This window comes from Acipenser ruthenus, chromosome 5, assembly GCF_902713425.1.
Source record: "Acipenser ruthenus chromosome 5, fAciRut3.2 maternal haplotype, whole genome shotgun sequence".
In the NCBI taxonomy this organism is placed as follows: Eukaryota; Metazoa; Chordata; class Actinopteri; order Acipenseriformes; family Acipenseridae; genus Acipenser; species Acipenser ruthenus.
Window position 1 is genome coordinate 33,361,984 of NC_081193.1, and position 20,036 is coordinate 33,382,019.

Consider the following 20,036-nt stretch of genomic DNA (forward strand, 5'->3'; position numbering starts at 1 on the left):
AAAGAAAGAAAAAAAAGAGTGAAATCAGCAGCAGTTAAGCAACAGGATTACACACCTCCTCTGGCTCTGCTTTCTCAATCGGGTCATAGTCACAAGAGGTGAACAATGTCGCTTTAGGCTCCAGGTAGCAAAGGCACAGAGCGAGAGGAAGGGACAGGATGAGGGAGAAGGGGAGCGACTGAGAAGCTGAGAGAAGCAGTGCAAATATGAAAAAGAAGGAGGGGATGAGGGAAGGGGAGGTGATGGGGATGTAGCACTGAAGGCTGTGGGGCAAGAAGGAGGCACAGTCCTCTGGCAGGCTGGGAAAACAGATATAGCCGTCTTCGTCCAGCAAGGTGGGGAACTTAAGACATTTATAGAAACCGAAGAAGTCGTCAAATTGGGATTTCATTTCTACAGAGTCAACGCCCCCTTCTGTAGAGTGATGGCATTTATTTGTGGCTGGAATACAGTGTTCAGGACTGAGAATGTTCGGTGAAGAACCTTTGACATCATCATCATCATCATCATCATCATCATCATCAAGCTCTGATGAGGTAATGTTCTCAGCATTCTCTTGGGAACTGGGTGTAAAATGAGCAACTGGATATTCTTGGTCAAGTTCAGCAAATGACATTGGATCGTCCTCTGAAATATCTGACAGAATATCCAACTCATAGATGGTTTCCATGTTTAGGGAAAGGGATGACATGGAGCAAGTAGGTGACAAGGGGTACATAAAAAGAGACTGCTAATAAACCACCGACCCCATCCATGCCGGACAAATTGCAAAAAAATATATGTAAATGTACAATGAGAAATTATATAGAAAGTGTGCACAGGAAAAAAAAAGGAAAAAAGAAAAGGACGTTAGTCTGTGAAAATCATCTGTCTGGAGTGCAGCAGAATTCAACAAATGGAAGCAGACAACATTAACAGCATTTGCACTAAAAGGCTCAGGGTGTGTGGAGTACAACACTAGGAGGGGGAAAGCAAGCACACTTTATAGAGTTCTAAACTCCTCACATTGTGCACAGGGCTGTGGTTATTAATGCAGGGTAATCGCAGATAACAAAAAAAAGAGATTTTCTTCACTATCCATTCTAAACCAATTGCAGATTTAGCTTAGATTTCAAATTGAAATGATCCATATCTAAATTTCATTTACCTGCATCAGCACAGCTGGATGAAAAGGCCAGCCATTTAAAAAAAAAAAAACTGAGCTTAAGTCTAACATTTTAAAATATACTGTTGTACATGGGTCCAATATGAAAAAAAAATAAATAAATACAAATAAAACAAACGAATACCCAGTGAATTTGCATAACATTAAATTTGTGATCTTTTTATTATTTCCTACTGGTCATTTTTATACTGTTTTCATTCATGAAAAATATACTTTTTAAGCAATCCAAATATTCATGAGTGCAGAAACAGTAATAAATGATGATCAAGAACACACATCATGGGAACAGATATAAAAATAAATAAATACAGTAGTCTCCGCATATATGAACACCTCCTAAGAGAAAACCCTTGTGGTGAAACTGATCTTTCCCATTGTAAATGCTCCGCCTAAAAGGAACAGGAACTATACACCTTTTTGGCACCGCTAGCGATTCATTCACAACTGATACAGTACTGTTTTGTAACCTGATAACTCATCACCAAAATTAAATTCAAATAGTTTATTCAATCTTTTCAAATGTGACCTGTCATAGCGAGAGTGTCTTGAGGCACACTGATTGGTTTATCCAGAAACACCGTCATATCATTGCCTTGTTTTGTATTCTGATTTCCACGAGTGCACCTCATTGCTACAAAATGGCATGTAAACAAATGGCAAAATGTGCCGCCATTTCTCTTGCTACAAAAAGCTGGAAATTGTTTGAGCTCCTGAAAAAAAAACCTGAATCAAACACAAGTTTTTTTTTTTTCCGTTCTGGTGAGTTGTTCCACCATCCAGTTAAATAATTTTGTGCATGTCTTGAATATTGCTCCTGTACAGGTATTCATAATTAATCTAGGGCTGCTGCTGCATTTTTTAATGTGTAGGGGTGCCATGTTAATTTAGTTTGACAGTTTATTAACTTTAGTTTGTCTGTTACTTTATTATTATAGTTTATTAACATACACTTGCCTATTGCTTTTCTCTTACTTATTCTGTTCATTTCATATGTTGACAGGGCCGCCGAGAGCCATCATGGGCCCTGGGGAAGGATTGTTATGTCCCGATGCCACCCCCATATGTTGATACATGTGCGTCATGACAAGTAATACATATTTATTTATTCATTGATTCATACTGTGTCTGGTGGTCAACATAAAGAACACTGTGGCTAAGTGAACACTTCGCTTGATTCCCGAGGGGTGTTCTCTCAGCTGGAGACTACTGTATATTGGAAATTCAGAGGGTATAAAGTATTCCTTTATTCATTCTACAAAAAAGTCAAACCATACCCCCAATTGCTTAGTTTTTATTGGAATAGATGCTACTGTATGTTGAATTCATTCTTTCATAGCAAAATGCATCACTTTCTATGCTTTCTTTGATTGCAATGTTCAATACACTATTTTACTTAACACCAATGGGAACTGGCAGGTGACAGTGGTTAATAAAGACACATTGTGCTTGATTTCTAAGGACATTGATTGGCATTACACAAAGTAGTATACGAAGACTAAAGAAAGAGAACTTTAGAGCTAAAATACTTCAGTAGACATGCACAGATTTACCAGCTTTTGTAACTTAGTGTAAATTGTAACATTTGGTTAAAAGAAAAATAAGCATCAACATAATTACATATGAATAGCCCATCCCCCCCCCCCCCATAATGATTCCATAGAGGAACACTGAATATTGATAGATTTTTGTAAACCATTGAAAACATATGACATAATTAAATTTGGAGTTAAAGATGCAGTTTCTCTTTTCAGAAGACATATCCATAAGTAAAAAAAACAGAGCTTTGGCTTTTGGCTTTAAAATGATATTGATTCAATTTTTTTTTTTTTTTTTTTTTAAATATTAGTCACTGTATACATTATGCAAACGATTCACTATCCTCAAGGAAAATGCATCTTTAAGAACATTTTATATAAATTATGCGTATGGGTCAGATATTATTCCCCCTCATCATTACATTTCAAATGTAAAATGTTTTAATAGCTTCTACTATACCTTTGATTCCTGGGAGAGTTCCAATTGAGTTCTGGAGGGGGTTCCAGGTTCTTTTCCATTGTCCTTATCTGCTGTGTCACCCTTCCCATTGATTTCAGCAGCAGAAGAGTCCACCAGGCTGTGATCAGTGACACAGACTACAGGGGCTGTAGAAACACAGGATATAATGGTTTAATCTTTTTACTACTAACTACATCCCACCACACACACATCTTAAATCCCGGGAAAGAATACAGCTAAATGAAAAAATGCTTGAATTTGTCTTGTCTGCCGCTTTTCAAGCAGCTGTGTTGGATTCAATTGTTTTACTTAGAATGCTGAATTGGTCCATGCATCTCAAATTATGAATAAAAACACACTGCCTGGTCAAAACATTGTGTGACCTGTTACCTACGCCCAGCAGGAATTATCACAATATATTGTATATGTCTGCAGGTTCGATCCACTATGACCTGATTGTGACTGCAGATGTCATTACCGGAAAACCCAGGACACATTGTTCAATGGAGCCACTGTGTTGAGAGTGAGATGATTGCATTGGCTCCCACTGTCATGCACCCTTGTGAAGTCACTGAGGTCTTTCTGCATTCCCATGATTGTTGCTGAACAGTTTATAAAAGATCACATACATTGCCATGCTTCTACATGGCAGACTCCTATTTTACTCCTAGGATTTCTTATTTTAATCAAATAAAAAAAAAATAATACAAAATAATAATAATAATAATCTAATGCATAGAGAATAGAAACCATTATAAATACCAATAGCATGTCATTGCTTATTCACTGTTCCTAGTAACCAGCAAGATATCACCAAGGTTGCGATTAAGTATCGCTACACACCATAGAACAAAAAGAAAATAAACTACTTAAGGAAAAATAAATAGTCCCTCTCACCCCACAGAAGGATACCAATAAAATGCACCCTCTATATCTTCATTGAGATATAATATTAACAGTTTAAATGCATATTGCATATGTGGGTATTTTCATTAGATATATACTAAACACACACCAGGGGCAAAGTCACCTGCAGTCCCCAGAAAGAGATACCCGACAGATCTACAAAAGGCTGCTTCCGATGTTGCAAGGTAACTGTAAACATTACTGCTCATTTAAATGGATGTCATCTCAATGATGTCACTTACCCATCTCAAAATTCTGAAGCATTCCTTTTAGGTCGTCCCAATCAATTACTGTATATACAAAATACACACAGGTATATGTATGTATGTATGTATGTATGTATGTATGTATGTATGCATGTATGAATATATATATATAATCACAGATAACTTTACGCAACACTGCAAGTGCAATATCAGGGTCAGAAAGAAAACTTCCCTGAGCACTACTGGCATACAGTTTCCATCCAATTCAACAGGTTCAATAGTATGAATCATTTTAAACAGATAACACAAACAAATACATCAATAATTTGATGTCACACATGATATTCACATACGGTTATTTTTTTATTACTGTACCATGTACTATCTTTAAGTATTGTCTGGAGTATGCAGTAGGTTTCCTTTCATCCCACCAAACTTCATGGTAAATTATATCATGCTCACAATACTTTATCAATTAAGTTTAATAAATGTATTAAATGCAATAATGAAAAACGAAAGCACATCCCAGACATGCCCACCACATGCTAGTAAGTCCAGTCAAGCCCTCACCAGCATTATTACTGTTTAAGAAACATAGCAAATTGGCAATGATGCCTGATCTTAGTTTACTAGTACAGTTCACATTGCAATTTATAGCTAGAACAACCTCCTGGATGGCCACTAGGAGGAGCTATAACACCAGGATGTTCTGCCAGTTTGTGATTATAGAATCCAGATGATAACAAATGTTGCTTTACTGTCTATATAGTACCGGTAACAATATATGTAGCTGTATAGATACTTTAGAACAGGCTAATGTTTACCACCCCTAGGTCCTGTATTTTTTTTCAAACAGTAAGTAAAAATGTTTTCTGGTGGTTGCAGCTTGGCGTCCATGAAAAAACTACAATTAAAACTACTATATATTCACACGCTATAACCTTACAGGCATATATTAATATGAATGATGTAGTATAAATATTGCACTCATTGTATTATTAATCAAGTTTGTTGCTATACAGAGTGTGCTGTTAACTATAGAAATCTCTCTGCCCAGATGATGCAATGTGAAAAAATAAATAAAACATTCCCCAGTGAAGAGGCAGGGGAACACCGGATTACTTAAGGAAAGAGGATTACAACACAGCAAACCAAGTCTGGCTTTACTTTAACCAATACTGAAACCTTTCCATAAAATTATTGTTTATAACACACCAAGGACAAACTACAATATATAACCATCTTTGTAATTAAAATGCTTTCTTTGTAAGTTTTTTGCTGTTGTCACTTATTTGGCCTATACAATTAAATGTTCCTTTTTAAGCAAAACTAGAACAAAGACAATGAGAAAGTCGTTTTAAAGATACAAAAATAAGAACTATTACTGTATAGGCAGAAATAGTAGCATGTTTATTAATCTGTCCGATTCTCCTGATGATATACAACGCCTGATTTAAGTGCTAAAGCGTAAATTATAACCAGAAGAAGAGTAAGGTTCCCCTAATGGAAACAACATGATTTGATGACATGTTATTTTATTGAAAGTTTTGGACCAGAAGTGGCTAATCATTGAGTTGTTTGCCAGTTGCTCCAACTGCTGGAAATGAAAGCCAGGTGTGTTATAAAACACAGTTCACAGAGAACTGACTCTGTCCAGGATATCATAAAAACCCACACATGTGTCATCTATCAGACTCCTGTTTATTCCTCTCAAGTTTCCTCTTAACCTTCTCCAGACCACGTGGGCTCAACATCCTCTGTAGGCGTCAGGAATATCAAGGATGTTTTCACAAGACATTTGGCGGGGTCTCTGATTTAAGTTATATTGACCTGTTCCTGCAATTTGATTCTAATTTGCAAGAATGTGTATATGTGTGTCAGCAATGTTCCTAACAGTTCAGTTATACAGCCATCCTTTCATGCTAATATGTAAGTTTGGAGGGAGTTAATCCTTCACCAGAAAAGAAAAAAAAGACACCACTCTTAAATCCTCAGATGACAACCTTATTTTTTACTTCATGCTTGTTTTCAGCTTTGTGGAGTCAGCAAAGAGCCCTTGGTTGACATCTGAGGGTTAATCCAAAAGGGTATGACCACACATTGCCGTCCACTATACATCCCAATACCTTGAAGCTGAAGGTCCTCTATATCGGCTCTGGCTGCTTCGGACTTCGTGCCTGGTAAAGTGAGACGATGTACTGCAAACGGTCATTTGTGTAAAAATAAATGTAAGATAGCTGTATTTCTTAATTCTGTATGGGGTTTAATTTACCATCCAGGGTTATGTCATTACGTTTTAATTAACTGTAGTGTACTCGCTGCCCAACAGAAAAAGATATCGTAGTTCATTAATACTTCCAAATACAGTACCGTACAGTACACATGTTTAGGCTTATACTGTTGAAGACTAGGATAATACAGGACAGTAAGAGCACACACACAATTCTAATTCCTCCAGCCCAGTGTTATCCACGTCTTACTGTGTATCTTTCTCAATGAGAGGAAACATATGTTGGGGATGATTTCCTTTGTCTTGCCATGGAGAATAACAAAGGCAGCTTACAGACTGAACATTTGATGCTATGGATTCAGAAACCAATATATCATATTCTGGTAAAGTATTCTACCTGCTTCCTTGTTTATTTAATATAGCTGGGGACAAAAAATGACCATTCAGGGAAATAATGAAAGTAATGGCCATGGTCGAGGGGGGGAGGAGGGCGGGGGGCTTGGATTCAAGGGCGGTTTGGGTTTAGGGTTTTGTTTAATTGTGGACATGCTGTTTCATCCAGCGTATTAGTGATCTTCAGGCATTCATAAAGTAAGAACTCAGAGCAGCTTTGTGGACAGCCATCCTGTACAGTGTTGCATTTTGAAGTTTGGATCATTGTTTGAGCTACTCTTAACTTTAAAACGTGCAAACTTAAAACTACAACTTCTGTCACATCACGAATAAGACAACTTGAGTTTTCCCTTTTCCAGTTTGGTAGGTAAACTACAAAACTACTCCCGTAAGTGATGGTACTGTATATTCTTCTCCTTCTCTTTCTTTGCAAGGCATGAATAACTGAGCCACCTTCAACTCTGCTTACCTCCATCAAGACTCCTGGACAATCGTTTACTGGAAGTGCGTTCAAAATATGGAGCTGGTCTGTCGATGAGAGTGCTGGCCTGCCTGGTCTGAGATTGTGTTCGACCACTGTAGCGGAACTTGGAGCCCAGAGTAAGGAACTTAGCTTTCGGGGGCTGTTCGGGTGACACCAACCTTTTAATACACACACAAGAAACAAAACATTCATGAATTGAAGACCTTTACATTAAATGTTGATTTTTTTTTTTTTTAACATCATTTCAAAAACTATTATTAGTTATGAGTTTAAAAATATTTACACTAAGTTTGTGAAAAAGGAGGTGTTTCCTGCTTATCACATGAGTTGGTCAGGAAATAATTGCGAGTTAAAGGTCAAGATGTCCATTCACTGCAGAGGTATTACAGTCTGTGGCAGGGCAGAGCCCTGCTGGTAAATAGTGTTGTTTGTGTATTGGTGGTGGTGGTTGGCAGGGGTGGGGTTAATTCCTATCCCTGACAAATACATGTTAGAATGTGGCTGTTCCAAAATTAGACAATTGGTGCTAATTGGGAACAGCCACAGAATACAAAAAGGGAGCTAGAAGCTCCATTAGGGGAGAGGTTTTTGCAGCAGACAGAGAGGCTCTTGGAGCCACATGGAGAGAGACTGTGTTAGTGGAAGACTTGGGTGAGGAATTTCCTTTTGTGTGGGAGTTTGTGTTCATGACTTGTTTTTGTTTATTCTTTTCATTTTGCTCTGCGAGTTTTGATTTATTTATATTAAATGTGCGCCCCAGCTCTTAAACCTGCAGCTACAGTCTCTGAGTCTCTCTAACCCTTTGCCATTGTGTCACACAGTCACATTGTCAATGATTTAAAAGATTAATCCATCTAGATAGTCTTTCGCATTTGTTTCATGCAATACATATCTCTGGCAGACTGGTATGCAGAATAGAGAGTGACATGAAGACGGGATTCCCACGGTACCGGAAAAAAATTGTGTTCAATTTTGCGGGATGGGATGGTACAGGAGTGAAGCTCACGGGAATGGACGGGCCCGGGAAACAAAATAAATAAACCTCTCAGGACGGGCAAGAACGTGATTTAAGCTTCTAGGAATGGGAAGGAACAGGACTACTCTGCCCCCAGCAGACAGGAAGAGGTTTTTTTTGCTCTTTAAAGTCGTAAAAGAGCCTATGACATGGAACTTGACTGTTACCTTAAACATGCAAAATAATATTAACAGGTCTCACTTGAACATATAATCAAATTCATTTTACCAAATTATGTTTAATCGCGTTACAATATCTCAAATAAAACCCGGAAATACACAGAGGGTGATCTCCAGTTCCTGGTGTGGGGCCAGGAGACTGTGACCTCAGGCTCCTTGCATCTACCAGTATGGACAGCGACAGTGAAAGTGAGAGTGGCCTAATTGTATCAGATTCAGACACCTGTTGTGAATGTGAATCATGTAGTGATGGATCTGACGTAGAGAGAGAAAACAGGGATTGTCTCCCGTATCAATTCGAGCCGTAGGCTTCCGAATCAGAAGGGTCAAACTCGGAGAGAGACTCCAACAACACCAACGTGGACGGACCAGAGGGACAGCAGATATCCGGAGAATCAGCGTCTTGGCAACATGGAATGGTTAATAAAAACCTTTACGTGTAACATAGATTGATACTTAAAATATTTCATATTACCCATAATTGTATAGTTATGTCAGTCCTTTAGTTAACAATATTGATACTAGCAGAATAACTGAACGCTGTGGATTGCTACTGGCATGTATTTAACATATATCTCTCTATGTACATATGTACAGTATATTAAGGATGTGCAAATCATAATATAGAGATATCAAAAGCTACGATTTGGACCGTAGCAGCTACTATTTTTTGGAGGTACTGCTTCTGCGCTGCGTTGAAGGGGTATGTATAAAACTACGATTTTCAATAAATAAATACATGATGGATACTCCCTGACATTATTATTTCAATACCATGTTTTTTTTTGTTTTTTTTTAATTATTGTGACATTGACATACTAAAATCTCTCAGCCGGGTTGCTTAGTAACCGATTTAGAAACTGAAACTGCCACACAAAACTCTAGACAATTGTTTTTATATTACCAAATTTTTATATTACATCATTATATTGCACATTGTGCTTATAAAGACCCTGTGCTTGCACTGTATTTTTATCTGAAAAAACTAAAACTAAAAACTAGTAGTATACCGGTAGTGTTTAATGCAAAACATATAAACCCTAATTTTATACATGAATACGAAAATATCTGTACCTCCAAATAATAGTAGATCTCTGTTTATCAAGGGATGGAATGAGACAGGATTTTTTTTTACAGGACAGGAATTAAAAAAAAAAAAAAGTTATGGGACGGGAAAGATGTGGACAGGACAGGATGGGACAGGTTTGGAAATGATGACTCTTTCATGGGATGGGATGGGACAGGAACATTTTTCACAGGACAGGATGGGACAGGACTGAAGTTTCATTGCCATGTCACTCTCTCATGAAGAACGAGGAAAGAACTGCTGGACAAGGGAAATAATGTTGTGTCAGATGTCAAAGTGGATATGTGGATATGAGAATGGCAGTGATGAAGCCAATTTTCTTGAAAACATTAAAAGTAGACTAAACATTTCCATCAAAGGATTTAAAAAATCTGGAATTGATAATGCGATCAGAAACCCAGATGCAGTGTAAACTGCACCTGCTACTGTAGTAGGACTGTTCTTTTTTATGTGAAGCATTTTTTGTGTCCTTTTTAGGGTTTAATTAAGTAACAGCCAACATTGTTTATGCCAGACTTAGAAAGTCTGTAACAAAATGTTTGATTGTTATTGTCAATATGCTGCAGATATACTAAAGACATGAAAATGTGGTATTAGAACCCAGCATCCCCTCATGCTACCTAATGAACCTCCCCACACACATACTTAGAATATAGATCATACCTTTTAAAAGTAATTTTCACAACACACAGTATTCCAAATAAAACTTTTGCCAACTGCTCTCCAAACTGCGTTGATATTATAACCAAACACAACAAGACACCTGAGGCATACACTCTCACCTCCCAACCCCCTAACTTTTTGTGGATTCACAATGGACCAAGAGAAATGTAACAAGGGAGCAATACCATCCCGCTTAATGATAGAACATGGTTTAGATAGGCATAAGCATTTATGGTCACACAGTGGCAGTGAGATATACAAATTATATCCTTCATTCCATTGTATGACTTTGTGCTTATGAATGATTACTCACATCCTCACTGTGCCTGGACAGTCAAATATAATCTAGATCAGGGGTTCCCAAACTGTGGTCCGCAGGACGAAGGTGGGCCGCGACATTGTCCCGGGAGGGCCGCGGGACCAATGACATTCTATGTATTTTTTTTTTTTCTATTAATAGTGAAAAGCCAACTGAATGTGATTTTGCAAGTTGTATTTGGTTGTACAGAGTAGTGGCAAAAAAAAGTAACTTCTGCAAGGCTTGCAGTTCCTTCTGTAGGGCCTATTGTATGCAGCATGAAAGGTAACGGCTGGACGTTTTCGTTACAGTGTTCAGAAATTAGAATTTAAGAGTTATGATTTGTGCACGTTGTACTGGTTTTACTCCAAAGTGATTCCTGTTCAGGTATTTATGAATGGGAATAATAAGAGACATGCACTTCTTTCTTGTTTGATGACCAAGAAAAATAACTGCATTTCTAAAATGTTCAGTTATACAAAAGGTACCTAATTTAAAGGTACCTAATTTAAAGGTACCTTTTGTATAGTTTAGTTTTTGCAATTTATTGTATTTACTAAAATTGAAGTGTTTCAAAAAATGTTATTTTCACTCACTGCATATTCTATGTGATTTCCATCTTTCACAATATTTATTCAAATGAATAAAGGACAGTTTAGATTAGGTTTATTTATAATGTTCTATGATTTTAATTAGCTTGTTCAAGCAACTGTAACTTTAGATTCACGTAGCCAGTGAAACAAACCTACACCCCCCACCCCTACCCCCACCCCCTTGCACTTTATGGAGTTAGACCAACCTGTGATGGGTTTTATAGGGACAGGTCAAGGCATGGTCTGCCCAACTATTATTAAAAAACAGCTATATTCCTGTATGTCCCTGAAACATATTCAATTTTCAGCATAATTCCCATATTGCAAACTACATATGTCATATCTCTAAAGTTATTGTTCCAGACAAGACAATTACTGAAAAATTTAATAAAATGATTTATTGGCTTATGTTATTTGCTTTTATATTCCTAGATGGGCCTGATAAGGTTATATGGTCCATAACTGAACACCAATAAAAATGTACCGTAATTTAGACAAAAAGTATTTATAAATAACCCAAAACTGAACGACTATGGTAAAGTACAACTAATGCGATTCATAGTACGTAGAGTAATAATTTTTGTTTGGTATAGTCCCCCATCTTTAATGCCAAGAAAAACAAAGAGAGGTTGTGCAGCAGAATATGTGGGTCACAAATCTGTTTCTAATTTGGTGTGGGTCAATACTTTCCCAAACAATATATATCAGACCAGGTGGTACCTACTCAATACCACGCATTTTATTACAATACTGTACACAGAGTGGTGTTTCATTATAAAACAAATGGTCTCAAATTAACCTCTGGAGAAGTGCACCCTTTGCAGAGTAGCCAATGCTCTTGTTCAAAGGCTGCCAGATCCCAATTTAATTCTTGTGGTTCTACCAACCTCACATCTGCTGCTATAGGGACTGAATGAAGCTTGCTAGCAGCCCAATGATATCACACTACATTGTCTGGTTTTCAACACTCTGATGACGTGGGCTCATAATAAAATCGACCAGAACACTCTTTATGAAATGCAAGATACTTCTAGTTTTGTTCTACTTCAGAACAGCTTAATCTGAAATGGCTCGCTTGTACTGCTCCAGGTTGCAACATTGAGCTTATTGAGCATTATACAATATTCACGAATTTGGCACTTACTGCCTCATGTTTGTAAACACTTAAGGCTGTCCATATAAACCACACCACAAAGTGATCCTGAAAAGTATTCCCTCTGTTTAGGTTTTTGCAAGGGCTTGGATCTGAAAGTTCACTAATTCTCAAATGAAAACAATCATAGTTCACCAATTCTCAAATGAAAGCAATCATAGTTCATTAATTCTCAAATGAAAGATTTACAGTAGGCAATCTGAAACAAAATGGTTCCTGAAGCTGGGAAGATGTGTCTCAATACAGTCTAGTTAAAAAAGGGATTTGATAATTCAGCATTAAACAGGCAACTGACTGTTTTCCTCCTTGTTTTATTTTAACCCTATTCCACCTGACCTAGATTGTGTATGTACATTTTTTTTTTTTTACTGCAAAATACATTGCACAGGTTTTTAAACCCCCCCCCCTTAAACCACCATGGTTTTAAGCCTATTAGCAACCTCTGCTAGCCGGCTAAATGACATGCTGCTGGTGCATTAATTTAATTGCCAAAACATTGTGAGTTTGTCAATGTAGACAAACACCTCAGCTAATACCTCCATCAGTTTCATAACATTGGAGAAGGCTTTAGCCAGAACATTTGTCTTGTTGACTTAGTTTCACCTCAGGCTTACATTTTATATATGGTTTTCCTTTTAACTTTTCAAGTTTTTTTCAACTCGTCAAATTCTATTTCCCCAAGATACAAAAAAGATTGTCAGCTTACTTCAGTTTCCTGTTCTCTATGTTGCCTATAATGAAAAATTAGAAGTTGTGGTAGATGTGATGACTGTTAGGCCAGAATCTTACAACTGGGTGGTCTGCAACTAGAGGTGTCAGTTTATTTGATATTGTTTTGATTCACATTGCTGTATTTTATTTTAAAAGAAATGCACCCTGTGTATAACATGCATGGCTGACCAGCCTTGGGTTATACACTATACGCATATTGTATTCCATTCATCAACAAAAAAAGTATACCTCATAGAAGATTATTACCTGACTACACTGCACACCTTGCTTACAGCATTCAACCTATACATTTAGGTTATATATAGCAAACAGAAATGCACCTCCTATTGTTACATGTTATAGTCCAAAATTGACATAATTACATTAGTTCACAGTCAGAACTACATCAAAAAATCCAAATGTGTTACCTAAAGAAAGTGTGGTGCTCCACACAAACCTTCCACAGCCTCTTGGCAGCCCGGTGGTTTAGCAGCTTAAATCCAATGGTGCTCTCAAACTGCTCTGTCTGGAACAAAATCAATAGAATCTATTACTTCCTTAGAGTGGGTTATAGGATAAGCTCAGGAACACATGCTCAAAAAAGAAATATTGCCCAGCCAAGCAATTTGGTTTTAATGTGTCTGGAAACAAAAATAAAATCTCAGATTTTCCATAGTACAATCAAACTGCAATATTTTTTTGTATTATTTTGCAAGACTATCTGAGTAACAGCGCATACTGAGGAGATGTGTAATGTAAGGAAAGCCGTGACTTAAATAAGTACATGCAGATTGTCTTACACCATGCTTACATTCACTATAGGCTGTCTTATTTCTACAAGGCAAATGAAAATTATTGATCTACTCACAATGTTAAAAAAGTGGTGCAAAATAAATATAAGAAATTGAAAATGCCCCTGTTGCAAATTTTCACTTTGTGGCAGCTGCTCCAAACCTTCTAGAGACACTGCCGGTTCAGATCTTACCTCTCCTGGTCTGATTTTGATGTAGAAGTTACTGCGTTTGTAGGAAATCTTGAGAATCTTTGGCCAGGCAAAACGATTTATTCTGAGTCTGTCTTTGTAGATCAGCAGTCCATTGGCACATACACCCAACATGATATCCACTCTCTCCAAATCCTAACAGACAGAATAGAAAATTAAAAGAATCTGGTGTGAATTTATTCAGATCTTTTTTTGTTGTTGTTTGTTTCTTTAGGTAGAAAGAAACAAATACTTTTAAAGAATTCACCTAGGATTTATATATTCCATATAAAAAAAACGATTTAAAAGCTAGTGGGTTGATTGGATAAACCAATTTAAATGTCTGAACAAGCCACATCTGCATTTTACAACACTGGATTGCATCAACATCATCGTGATGGATACCGCAGGATTACCCCAAAAAGAACTGGGTGATGCAATCCAGGTGGATTGCCTAATTGTAAAATGCTCTAAAAAAAATCCAGATGTCTCTTATCTCAGCAGAGTACCGTTTGATCAAATTAACACCTAAATATAACATGCTTCCTTGCTAATAAAATTGTGAAGATGCTAAACACATGAAAAGCATTTGTGATTAAAAGAAGGCATTTTAAGGAATATTTTTTAGACTTTGAAGGTAAATAGAAAGCACTGTCTTGTCCGTGGTTTATTTACCCACTTGAAATGAAAGGTGGTACTAAGCTAGTTAACTCAAGGGTATCTTCCAGACTTGACGGTGTGACTGTACTTGGTTTGACAGTTTGCAGTACCCAACGTTTACAGACAACTCTGCTTTGACTAATAAGCTACAACTAAACTTCTCAATACACTTTTGTTTCTACTGACAATGGCCAACAGGGATATAACCTACACAATTAGCTGTGCTTCCTGTCTATGCTGTATACTGCTCTACACTAAATGATAACTGCAGCAGCTTCCATTCTTGTGGAGGAAAGGAAGTTATAGCCACACATTTTTCAATGACTGTGTGACAATCTGAAGAAAAAGTAACCTCATGTTAATAATAAACTAGCAAAATTATCATTCTACCAAATTCTAAACAATCGATGACATCGAGGGCAATTGTGGCACCTGTTTAAACCGCTGATGTCTTGCACTCATGTTACTTATTTGTCATATACTTAACAGTAAATAATAAAGTGTCGTTTGGTAATCTTTATCAATAACATTACCAACTGCCCCCTTACAATTTTAAATTCTGAATCTGAAAAGATAAATTCCAGCTGCTAAAATGTCAGTCAACATTATCTTGCTTTTTCTGGTGTGTAGAGTATTGTTATGTCGAGACAATTCAAGGTAAAACTTAGAAGAAAATAAGTCAAGTAGACAACGGTTTGGCTACTGCCTTCACAAACGTTTGGGCAAGTCCAGATCATCTGAAGTCATGGATGGACTAGGTATTTTAAATCTGACTTCATACTTTACACGCTTAATGACCACAACTCAGAATCAGGAAATACCTTAAATGAGTCACTGCTTCATGTCATAAGGGCTATGAAGGAGTCTTTATATTCCTATTTGTTTTTTTCTCTTAAGAACACATCCAAGGTTGGCACCCAAACACATCCCGTTATTGTAGAATCAAATGTCCTCCACACAATACCCACTGTACTGTACTTAATTTAATTATGGAAAACTACATGGCGATAACAAAACATCCAGTATTTGTATGCTGAGTAAGCATATGTTCCTTTAATACTGGTACCTGTCATTTAGTATACAACATTTTTTTTGACTCATAGTCTACCTTGGCATGATGTAGATCCACTCCATACATGGAAAGTTTCTTGGCATTTTCTAAAAACTGAGCATCAGCCTGAGCTGGAGTTAATCCCCTACATGAAACAAGAACATAGTTTTGTTATTAGAATAATTAAAACATTAAAAATATATATATTACACCAGTCAAATATTTTCTTCCCTCCAATTGTAAGTACACAGAAATGTTTATTTGGTTGCTTATAGCAGGTTGTACTAAAAAGTAATTTCAGGCATTTTAAAAATCAAGTTGGATAGATTAACATCTACTAAAACAGAGCTTTAACAGGAGCCAACCTAACCTGTGTGTTTTGTGCAGTTCTACCACTTTCTCTTCCAGCTCCTTGGTCTGCGTTGGTGCAAACTGGAAATCGCTGATGTAGTCCACTCTGTGCTCTTCAGGATCGTAGTCTCCCAGCTCAGCTTGCAGGGAATAGGAACCGAGCAGAGCGTGAGTCACGAACGAGCAGGGGAGGCAGCCCGAAGCAATATCCTGACGAAGCTGAAGGCACAGGTAATATCTGGAAGGAAGAAATAAAGGAAAAAAAATTAAAACCAGTATATTTAATGTACTGTAACCATCAATCTACTCTAAAGATACAGCCTTCAATTACTAAACCTTATTAGTACCATGAAAAAATAGGCTACCAGGACCTAAGAATAATGTTGTGTAACATTTTGGATACATTATTAATATATACTTTTTACAATTGATCATAGGCATCTATTATCTATGCAAGCTTTAAATCAGCTAAGGTTTTTAGCTTATAGTTCCCTATTAATAAAATGCATCAAATAAGTTCATTACTTTTGCTCACATTTCAGTGTTTTACTTATTCATTTAGTGTGTCTTTGTTCAGTTAAAAAACATACCTAGTTATGTCTTCAGTTAACTGCGATGGATCAGGTGGATAGAATTTTACACTGAAGGCAAACTGCCAAGGAGAACCTAAAAAGAGATTTTTTGAAAAACTGGTTAATTTGTGTAACTAATGCGAAGGTGCTCAACTTTAGTATGCAATCATGATGGGTAAGAGAATATATATTTCCATGGGTTTGTGCATATCAGCCACACAACTCTTAACAAAAAAAACCAACAAACAAAAAAAAACTGTCTAACCAGTAGCTCTTCCCATCAGCTGGTCAAACACAAAAATACCCCTTAATGTAACAGCTGCATACAAATACAGTTTACCAAACAGTGGTGAGAGGCCTTCTTTGAAGGCTGTGCTGTCAAACCCTTAACCTGCAACTGTAGGCTCTTCACCTTGGTTGTCAAAGGTCAGAAGTATGTGCTGTAATCTGGTGATGTCAGATGAAGACATTACAACATGCAGGTCCACTCAACAGCTGTTTCCCCAAATGCTCCCTCGATTTTAGCCTGACTATGTGTCGCAAAAGGATGGATTCATGCTGAACGGTTGCATTTTAATCAATGAAAAGACAATTCGCATATTGTCTTTTCAATCGACAGCAATGAAGACAACTGGCAAGCGTTCAGCAAAAGCCAGACCAGAGTGATGGTTTGGATAACGGCCCTGTGACCCTCTGCCAACAACGCTTTAAATTGGAACTTTGTTACGACACACAGAGAACATCAGTTTAAGAAGAAAAACTAACACCTGGCAGGCCTCCATGCACGCCAACAGAATAGGGAAGATCGTCTACTGTTGGCCTGTCTCCAGCACAGGAACCAGTGTTACACATCATGACTTTAGATAAGCTCTCTGAGAATCACTTCTTGTTGATTAAGCATTAGCCAATTACATATAATATTATCAAAGTTATGAAATTAGGAAATCTGCAATTTTTTTTTAAGTCAACCCTGGTTAACTCGACTGGTGGATAACTCGACACTTTTGCTGTATTCGACAGTCTTGGTCCCAAATTTTCTCCATATAAAACTATATGCATCCTGCCTCCATTTTTTAATTCGACACCACGTTTTACTCGTAACTCAACACTTATTACTGGTACCGAAGGGATAAAAACTATTAAAAAGTCTAGTGCATAACTCAACACTGTCGCGGTTCAATGCAGGCTGAAAAAGCCCTGCTGTTGAACCAAGTTTGCAGAGGGCGAATGTGCAGGAGTCCCAAAGGTAGGGTCTGAGAAGCTGCTGCCCTCAAGCCCAGAAGTTCTGGAACGTCATTACCATGAGTACTCTGATGAGCTTAATAGCTCTAAACAGACGGCTATTCTCTGCATTCTGCTGTCTGACAGAGTGGACAGCATGGACCCGGTCCAAGCACACTCCTAGATAGGAGGCTGTCTGAGAAAGCATGAGCTGGCTCTTCACATGACCAGTTACATGTGAGCGTCTGCCTGAGCTGGAGACTGGGCACAATGAGCTAGTCGTCCAAATAATAGAGTACTCTGATACCTTTGAGTCTCAATGGGGCCAGTAGAGCTTCCCTACACTTTGAAAAGGCATGGGGAGCTACAGTGAGGCCTAATGGCAAGACCTTGAACTCATACGCTGTTCCCTGAAAGGTGAACCACAGGTACTTCCTGTGCGCTGGTTTTATGGGGATGTGGAAATAGGCATCTTTGATGTTCACTGTGGCAAACCAGTCACTTGGCCTGATTGACTGCAACAGCTGTTGCATTGTCAACATTTTAAACCTCCTTTGGCTGAGATACAGGTTGACCTGTCTGTCGAGGACTGGTCTAAGGTCACCATCCCACTTGGGCACTAAGAAGTACCTGGAGTAGAACCCTTCCTCCAACTGTAGGGGGTCTATCATGCGAGTAGCCCATTTTTGCAGCCCCCTGAGACACTACCACGGCATCCTGTGGGTCCGTGACTGATGCCGCAGTCACGCCCCGAAAGGGAGAGGGGTCGTGCTTATACTGCAGTGAGTAGCCGGTCTGAACGGTAGTAAGCACCCAGATGTCCGTGGTGCACTGATGCCAATACTCCAGATGGCTCCCTGAGAAGGGGCCCTGGGCCTGTGGCAGCAAACCCCTAGGGCCGCTGCTCACCTTGTGGCTTGGCCTCAGGCTCTTGCCTCTGCACCAGCCGGCGGTCTGGCTGCAGGCACAGCTGGCTGTGCCGGTCCCTGAGGCTGATGCCGCGGGGATTAAATCCAGGCATTATGCAAATAGCAAGCAATGTACAGTATGAATGTACAGTTGCTGTCTCAGCTGGCTAAAAACAGCAACTGGACTGTCAACAAGGCCTGCTTGGTACCAGATTGGGGATGTAAACCCTGGTCAGTAGCAGGTTGGAACCAGGATGGTACCGGAACGGTATGGGGTCGGTTTGGTACTGGTTCGGTGCCTGTAGCATCGGATCGGTATAGTAGTGCACAGTACTGTTGCTGCCCCCAAGGGGACGTCTCCTCAAGCAGCAACACTGATGTACAGTAATGCAACAGGGTGGACACCCTGTAGACCACCGTACCTGCAAGAACGCAGTGGCCCTCTTGATCAATGGCATAAGCTCTGCATCCAGGACTTTCTCTCAACAAGGAATCCCGCCCTTGATGGAGTGTGCATGTTACACAAGCTGTTTGATGATTGGGTCAGCAAAACTGTGTGTAAGTGATGTTAGGCCACTGGTGGGATCTGTAGTTCTGGGGGAGCCTGTAAACAATGCAATCACTTAGACACGCTTTCCTGTTTGAACTACAGCTCCCAGAATGCATACCAAACATCTTGGTAAGTGCTGTTTTGTTAAAACAACGTGACAATACTTTCACAAACGCAGCAGAGCATCCAATTTTACTAGTTAGTAAAAACTAAAATAAAAAATGTGTCAGTCAGTAATACAAGGTGAATGATAATTTACATTTGTTTCATGTTCATGATTAATTTTTTACTGTTAATAAAGATTGTATTATAAATGTTTCATTAATAGATGATAGTTTTTATTGAGACCTTGTGAAATGAACCTTATGTCCATTAAAACATGTTTAAACTGACATAAAGGGCTACTACATTACATTAAGTCACTTATGTTGCCTGGTGTGAACCCACCTTAAGAGACACTTCACTTCTTACCTTAAATTATGCATCATATATTTAAAAAACTATGTAGATACAAATGATCAACATTGTTTTATTATTTTGCTAGAATGACTGAGTTTGCAATCTTTGCATTAACATGTCTAATAAAATGTGGTAAAATGCAGAAGTCATGTATTGAACACCTCCACAGTGGTATTTTTATTATATGGCATCGTTTATAATAAA

At 38.2% G+C, this 20,036-nt stretch overlaps 1 protein-coding gene across 19 annotated transcripts in view; it reads right to left on the reverse strand.

Annotated features, from left to right (window-relative positions):
• The window catches only part of LOC117403074 (protein 4.1-like), a 128,282-nt gene that overhangs the window by 21,605 nt on the left and 86,641 nt on the right, over window positions 1-20,036 (reverse strand). For 10 of the 19 annotated variants that reach the window (XM_059024036.1, XM_059024042.1, XM_059024039.1 and 7 more), the window contains exons 6-13: window positions 16,713-16,788; window positions 16,142-16,360; window positions 15,829-15,916; window positions 14,064-14,216; window positions 13,507-13,604; window positions 7,365-7,537; window positions 3,161-3,306; window positions 56-730 (exon numbers count right to left, since the gene is read on the reverse strand). In XM_059024036.1, the coding sequence (XP_058880019.1) occupies window positions 56-730; window positions 3,161-3,306; window positions 7,365-7,537; window positions 13,507-13,604; window positions 14,064-14,216; window positions 15,829-15,916; window positions 16,142-16,360; window positions 16,713-16,788 (1,628 nt within the window). The remainder of the gene's footprint in view (window positions 1-55; window positions 731-3,160; window positions 3,307-7,364; window positions 7,538-13,506; window positions 13,605-14,063; window positions 14,217-15,828; window positions 15,917-16,141; window positions 16,361-16,712; window positions 16,789-20,036) is intronic. The other 9 variants (XM_059024054.1, XM_059024053.1, XM_059024052.1 and 6 more) reach the window with 2 other exon arrangements.